This window comes from Nematolebias whitei, chromosome 7, assembly GCF_014905685.2.
Source record: "Nematolebias whitei isolate Nwh7 chromosome 7, NemWhi1, whole genome shotgun sequence".
Classification (NCBI taxonomy): domain Eukaryota; kingdom Metazoa; phylum Chordata; class Actinopteri; order Cyprinodontiformes; family Rivulidae; genus Nematolebias; species Nematolebias whitei.
In genome coordinates, this window is record NC_056504.1 from 25,585,930 (window position 1) to 25,593,883 (window position 7,954).

At 43.0% G+C, this 7,954-nt stretch overlaps 1 protein-coding gene across 1 annotated transcript in view; it reads right to left on the reverse strand.

The window, feature by feature from the left end:
* The window catches only part of im:7151449 (complement decay-accelerating factor), a 30,919-nt gene extending 25,903 nt beyond the window's left edge, over nucleotides 1–5,016 (reverse strand). The window contains exons 1-3 of the mRNA XM_037679773.1: nucleotides 4,932–5,016; nucleotides 1,187–1,372; nucleotides 909–1,008 (exon numbers count right to left, since the gene is read on the reverse strand). Coding sequence (XP_037535701.1) covers nucleotides 909–1,008; nucleotides 1,187–1,372; nucleotides 4,932–5,016 — 371 coding nt within the window. The remainder of the gene's footprint in view (nucleotides 1–908; nucleotides 1,009–1,186; nucleotides 1,373–4,931) is intronic.
* Between the last annotated feature and the right edge of the window lie 2,938 nt (nucleotides 5,017–7,954).

Sequence of the window (7,954 nt, forward strand, 5' to 3'; positions counted from 1 at the left end):
TTTGTCCTGAGTCAGGTGTTGTGCTGATCCATACAGACTCGTTACAGTTATTCAATAGGGCGGCACAGTGGTGCAGTTGGTAGAGCTACCGCCTCTCAACGAGCAGGTCTCCCCGGTTCAAATCCCGGCCGGGGACCTTTCTAGGTGGTTTTTGCATGTTCTCTCCGTGCTGTGTGGGTTTTCTCCAGGTACTCCAGTTTCCTCCCACAGACAAAAAACATGCATGTTAGACTGACTGGTAACAATAAATTGTCCCTAGATGTGAATGAGAGAGTGAATGGTTGTCTTGTTTGTCTCTATGTGGCCTTGTGATGGACTTGAGACCTGTCCAGTGTGTCCCCTGCCTCTTTCACAGTGACTGCTGGATATGGGCACCAGTGACCCCCATGACCCAAAAAGGAAGAAGTGGGTAAACATAATGGATGGACATTATTCAATAGCAGATGCACATCCAATGATTACTTTCTGTAGGTGTTGTTAAAACGTGATGTTCATGAAAGGTGTTTGTAACTGGCAGAAACACAAACATCAACATGAGTAAACATAACTGTCCGCCTTCACTTTGGGAAAGAAAAATAATCATTTAAACTTGGAAGTTAAATTCTTGCAGTTTAAGTCAGAAAAATGTTCACCAAACTCCCTCCGTGTTGACATTTCAAGACTGTTCGAACATGAGGTAACATCTGGCAACATAGTTAGAGATATCTCAGTGTGGTACTGTATGAAGTCATGCTTCTTGTAGCTCTGTGTTTGAATAATGCTGGGATTACAAACAAGCACGAGCAGTTACCTGCTTCCTATACAGTAGAAGCGGATCCATGTTGAGGTGTACTGACTCAATTCTAAACTTTTTCAGACAGTAATCGAGTAAAGAGCAAAGGAATTGTAATGTGTTCATTCAGACTCACCCTTCATCACAAAATACTTGAATCACATCACCAAACAAAGTACCATTAGGGATGTGAAACTGCATATTTGGCTGTGATTTAGGAACACCACAGTTTCTCTCTGCAACATAAAAACAGATGTCAGTAGAACTTCACCGATGCAATGACCCAGTCGACCATCTTTGAAATCAACCATTGTTTCTGCCTGAGGAGTGACTGTCAGAATCAGAATAAACTTTATTGGAATTGCACCGAGGTACAATGTGAATACTGTTTGTGATAAACGAGATAAAGCTCACTCTTGCAGACGAGATCTGGTTCAGTCCATTTCTCACTGAGGCACGTTAAAATCCCAGAGCCGCTTTCTTTCACATATCCGTTGCCGCACTCCAGAGTGGCATCAGAACCGTCAGGGAAATCATTCTTTAGAAGCGTGTCAGTGGTTGGGATCATGTTCTCTCCCCCCTCAGGTTTAGGACAATCAGCTGGAGGAGAAAAACATGACAAATAAAAAGACATTGGTAATAATATATTCATCTGAAAAAGGGTAAAACTAGTCTCAGGATTACAAGATTGTGGCACTGAAAGCTCCGGCAAAGTACAAGTCTCTTTAGCTTTCTGTGCTCCATGTGCTACACACCATGATACCAAACAGCACAGTGACTACTTTTCACCTTTGTAATAGGCAGAATTACAGGTACAAGATTAAAGATGCCAGTGGTGCTGGAAACACCTTAGCTCAACATGTCCCTTTGGTCAGTATGTCTTTTCTAGAGGTGCCATGCTTTTTTTTTGTCAAGGTCAGTTTAATAATAATAATAAATAAACAAATGTAGTGAACCAGATAACCTCAAATATACCAGATGGACAGAGACTGTTATTTTCATTGATCTGAATAAGTCTGAACCATCTGATGAACTTTCTTTCTTGAATTAATCAAGCAGAAAAGACAATCCTTTATAATCATTGCTGTCTTACAAATGTTTTGATAATCAAATTGTGTTAGTTCACTCAATGCTTTACAGGTTGAAAAGAACGACTAATTTTTATTTTACATAAACAGTAAGTAATGATTTTTGTTCCTCATTCAAAGCAGAAATCACCTGAATATGCCTTTCTTGATTTCCTGTCTGAAATGAGCAAACTGTCGTAAGTATGTGAAAGGTTGGTCTTCGGTCAACTAAAATGTTTACTGAAGAAGAAATGTCATGTTTTACTTTTTCAGAAGATTACAAAGTGTGAGACTCCAAAAAGTCTGCTGCTTCTGCAATAATCTTTTCTGTATGTTAAACAAGTTTCATTCTCTGACCTCGACTGTTGATAAACAACTTACGTCAGAAACCACTCCTCTTTCTGGTCCTTCCACGAATCAGAAAGCTCTAAATTGAACAGGAAGTCGACCCAAATAAAATGTGGCAACTTCTCAGTTCATGTTAGAGTCCAAGAGTCTGGGAGAATGAGAAGAATTAAGAATTCCAGAATTCCAAGAGAATGAGAGTTCTGAGAGATGTTGGAATGAGAGCTGACAACAGGTCCGATAGTCCAACAGAATGAGCAGATTGAGAGTGCAGCCGGTTATGAAGAGTTTGGAGTTATGAAGAACCAGGGACGTTTTGGGATTATAATTCTGTTTTGAACTAACCACGCACGACTCTCCGAGGATTTCTAGCTGTTCTGAACGGAGGCGCTGAAACAGTCTGAAGGACTCTTACTGAGCTGATCCATCGTCAAGCCAGGTAAAGATTTCCTCTTCGACTCAAGTGTACCGTGGACGGGCTGAGGATCTGACGAAGCGTGCAATTTCTGGTTAAACAGATTAAACTTCCCTCACACAGTTCTCTGTAAGATAATCTCCTTTCACTCTAAAACCCACCTCTCTCTCATAAATCAGTACAGATATTTTAGAAATATCTTAAGCAAAGTCCTCAAATCACCGCCGAGTGATTTGAAGTTCATTTTCTGTGAAACTGTCTGTTATTATTTTCATATTTTGCCAAATTAATGTAAATGTTTGATGTTAAACTTTGATTTTGAAAATAAATGATTCCATTCATTTGATGGGTCAAAGATAAATAACGTCTCTCGTTCACATTTCTGTTAAATTCAATGCACGGCATTTACAGTCAGAAAAATGAAGAACTCGTGAATATTGTATGCATATATAATTCATATATTGTGTCATACAACAGTGACACGTACCTCATGTACATCACTACACAAACAAACAAACAAACAAACAAACAAACAAAAACAAACAAATAAATAAATAATAAACAAATAAACAAATAAACAAATAAACAAATAAATAAATAAATAAATAATAACAATAATAATAATAGGGCAGCACGGTGGCGCAACTGGTAGAGCTGCTGCCTCTCAGCGAGCAGGTCCCTGGTTCAAAACCCCGGTCCGGGGACCTTTCTGGTTGGAGTTTGCATGTTCTCTCCGTGCATGCGTGGGTTTTCTCCGGGTACTCCGGTTTCCTCCCACAGACCAAAAACATGCATGTTAGGCTGATTGGTAACTTTAAATTGTCCCTAGGTGTGAGTGAGAGAGTGAATGGTTGTTTGTCTCGTTTGTCTCTATGTGTCCCTGTGATGGACTTGCGACCCGTCCAGGATGTACCCCACCCCTCGCACAGTGATTGCTGGACATGGGCACCGGCGAGCCCCGTGACCCAAAATGGAAAAAGCGGGTAAAGATAATAGATGGATGGATGGATAATAATAATAATAATAATTTTCTTCTTTCTGCTGCTCCCTTCTTCAGAGGTTACCACAGTAAACTAACTTGCATGAATTAAACTAACTTGCAATTGTTTTACACCAGATGCCCTTCCTCACAACCACAGACCACCAAGCTCCCACAGCCCTCTGTGTGGAGCAGAGAGCTGCCATGTAGGGTGCCCAGGGGAGCAGATGGTGGAGGTTAAGGGCCCAGAGTGGGGCAAATGAGGGTGGAAGCAGGTGTGGGTGCTTCAACTTTCCCACCCACATTTTGATGTTGTCGGTTCTGTCGTAACCGAGGGGAACCCAGATTTGTATGAGACCCGGAACGAGACAGACTCAGGTGGAATACAAAAGATACGGTGTTTATTTACAAGAGCAAAAGACAACAGTTCTGGTACAGCTTCTCTGCAGCTCCTGGAGGAGGTAGAGGAGGACAGTCAGGACGAGGCAGAGTTCCTAATAGCTGAAAGATTGTTTTCTGTGAATCTCTTACAGTTTGATCCAGAGGTGGGTTCCAATCCTCCGGGGAGCTCCAGAGAGAGAGTCCAGTGGCTGGCAGGGCAGGCACTGGCCGGATTAGAGGCACCAGGCAAGAGGAATCCAGGCACAGGAGAGGTTGAACCAAGGAGGGACCCAAGGGGGTCTGCAAACCAAGAACAGGTCACGAGGAGGTCCAAGGAACCAAGAACAGGACACGAGGAGTCAGGAATCAAAGGATCACGAGGGGTCCTTTAAACAAGCCGAGGAATCAGGATAACATGGAAGGTGATATGCTCCAGCGAAGAGTAGCACTGGACTGCAGCCTTTTGTAGTAGGAGAGCCTCCTCAGTCTGATGGCCGTCAGGTGTGATTAATTAGCGGCCATCTTGGAGGAGGAGCTGCAGGCAGTGGTACTCTTACAGGTTCGGGGAGTTGAACCAATGACCTTCCGATCACAGGCTCACCTTTAATAATAATAATAATAATAATAATAATAATAATTCCATTGAACCGAAATTCAAATGCAATGACTGATTTTCTTTAGTTTATATTTATTTATTTATTTATTTTATCATTAGCAGCTTTTATCGTTTTATTATTTGAATTACCTTAATGGGTTATTCTTTCTTTAACAACAGCGGTTTACAACAAATGCATTCAAGGTAATAACATTACTCAAGTAAAATTTCCACCGATTTAAAAAGTGAATAAACTTCTGACAGTCGGCGCCAGAGTCAGTTTATTTTTTTATTTTCAGTAAAGGCAACATGTGAGCTGCAGATCTCACGTGCACATCTTTAATCTGCTCCGTGGCTGCTGCTGCTGTGTCACTGACCTGCTACGTTCCCGACGAACACGCACATTAAGATCAGGGACTTGAGTTGTCTCTGCCCACGAGTGTCCGATAATAAAACGTCCATGGCGAGCTGCACGCACACAGATGGAGGGACAGGATGCAGCTCCTGCAGTCAGTGTCCGACACTGAAACGTCTGAAGGAAAACACCGAGACCAGACCGGTCCACGACTCATTTGTACTGACAGCTGTCAAGCGAACTACACAAGCACGCTCAGAAAGATACTCATTTCAAAATAAAAGCACCAACTTCTATTAAGTGCCCATTGTGAGCAGAAACATTGTGGAACTGCTGGTTAATTTCTCCAACACTTAGGCTATTTATTAGTCTCAAAATTTGTGCAGTTAAAAAAGTAAAAAACAAACAAACAATAAAAAACGAACATAACATTAACTGAGCACTTTGCGCTGAGACTGCAGGGTTACTTTTGGTTTCTAGAGTTTCTAAAAGTAGAATGAAAAGTAGAGATTTCAGTTGTCAGCTTTCTTTCCTGTGGAACCAACCTCTAACTTCTGTGTGTAAGGCTGACCCACTTTTCAGACAAGGCTGAAGACATTTTTTTTTGTGGTAAATCCTTTAGTTAGGGTTGACTTGGGTTTCCGGCACTACTCCCTGCATACTGCTATTGGTTTCTGGACAGCATACTGACCACACGTCCATGCATTGCTGTCTTTATTTTCTATCCTCCATGTTTCAACATAAGTTTTTATTTTTATTATTTATTGTTTTTGTTGTCACTAACTTGTATTTTTCTTTGTTTTGCATGCCATAGAAACTACCTGCACCATTCCTTCTGTTGGTGGTGGTGGTGGTGGTGGTGTGGGGGGGGGGGGGGGGGACAACAAAATGAACACAATCCTGATATATTTGAATTGGCCTTTGAAAACGTACAGTATGTTAATGTATTGCATTACTATAGGAAAATAATTACTTTAATTAGATTAGAATCTACTACAAATAATGTTTATTAATTGGACTTGATTGTTTTTCTATTGGGGCAGCATGGTGGCACAGGTGGTAGAGCTGCCGCCTCTTGGTGAGCAGGTTTCCCTGGTTCACATCTCGGTCCAGGACCTTTCTGGGTGGAGTTCGTATGTTCTCTCTGTGCATGTGTGAGTTTTCTCCAGGTACTCCGGTTTCCTCCCACAGACCAAAAACGTGCATGTTAGACTGATTGGTAACTCGAAATTGTCTAAATTGAGAGAGTGAATGGTTGTTTGTCTCTATGTGGCCCTGTGATGGACTTGCGACCCGTCCATGGTGTACCCCGCCCCTCGCACAGTGATTGCTGGACACGGGCACTGGTGACCCCCGTGACCCAAAATGGAATAAGCGGGTAAAGATAATGGATGGATGGATGGATGGATTGGTGAATATAAGGTTTAATTATGAATTATGGAAAATAGATCATATAAAGATGGCTAGAATTTTTGTTAGATGTGGCCATAAGCCAATAAATAATATTTTTTCAAGGACTGCTAACTTTAAAATCAAACCATGACACGTTCTGCTGTCAGTAGGAAAATAGTGCCTTATTTCTAATGAGGCCTTTACTGACAAACAAAACATCAAAAAGGTTCTTGCTCAGGTAACTGAAATTAAATTATAGTTCACATCATTTTAATGTTGGTGGGGATCAAAAAATAATTAATAATGAGTAAAAGAGTAGCTTAATAGGTCAGAGTGACACTGGCTCTTAGTGGAGCTATCTAAAGACTTGATAATGTAACAGGTTGCCAAGGGGATAATCAGAATCTCACAGTGTTTGTAAGATTATGTAAGATTGGTGCTTGTAATGTCACAGATTCAGTGGAAAGAGATGACAGCTAATGTGTCCCTGGTTGATTGGACTGGGACTTCAGAGAGTCTGTAAGGTGTTTACTGGACAGGAATTGAAAACAGGAAATGTCACTGAGTAGAGAAAAAGAGTATAAATGTGGCAACAGACTTGAGCACCTCAGAATTGTACATATGGTCCCTCGATGTCAGGTAATATTTATATTTATACAATTTTCTCTTGTTCACGCATTTTGAAGTCTGTACAAATATCCATCCATCCATCCATCCATCCATTTTCTTCCGCTTATCCGGGGTCGGGTCGCGGGGGTAGCAGCCTAAGTAGGGAGGCCCAAACTTCCCTCTCCCCAGCCACTTGGGCCAGCTCTTCCGGGGGAATCCCGAGGCGTTCCCAGGCCAGCCGAGAAACGTAGTCCCTCCAGCGTGTCCTGGGTCTTCCCCTGGGCCTCCTTCCGGTGGGACGTGTCCGGAACACCTCACCAGGGAGGCGTCCAGAAGGCATCCTAAACAGATGCCCAAGCCACCTCAACTGGCTCCTCTCGATGTGGAGAAGCAGCGGCTCTACTCCGAGTCCCTCCCGGATGATCGAGCTTCTCACCCTGTCTCTAAGGGAGAGCCCAGACACCCTGCGGAGAAAACTCATTTCGGCCGCTTGTATCCGAGATCTCATTCTTTCGGTCACAACCCAAAGCTCGTGACCATAGATGAGGGTGGGAACGTAGATCGATCGGTAAATTGAGAGCTTCGCCTTTTGACTCAGCTCTCTCTTCACCACGACAGACCTGTACAGCGCCCGCTTCACTGCAGACGCTGCACCTATCCGCCTATCGATCTCACGCTCCATTTTTCCCTCATTCGTGAACAAGACCCCAAGATACTTGAACTCCTCCACTTGGGGTAGGACCTCCTCCCTGACCCAGAGAGGGCACTCTACCCTTTTCCGGCTCAAGACCATGGCCTCGGATTTGGAGGAACTGATCTTCATCCCTGCCGCATCGCATTCGGCTGCGAACCGCTCCAGCGAAAGCTGTAGATCACGATCTGATGAAGCCAATAAGACCACATCATCTGCAAAAAGCAGAGACGCAATTCTGAGGCCACCAAAACGGATCCCCTCAACACCTTGGCTGCGCCTAGAAATTCTGTCCATAAAAGTTATGAACAGAATCGGTGACAAAGGGCAACCTTGGCGGAGTCCAACTCTCA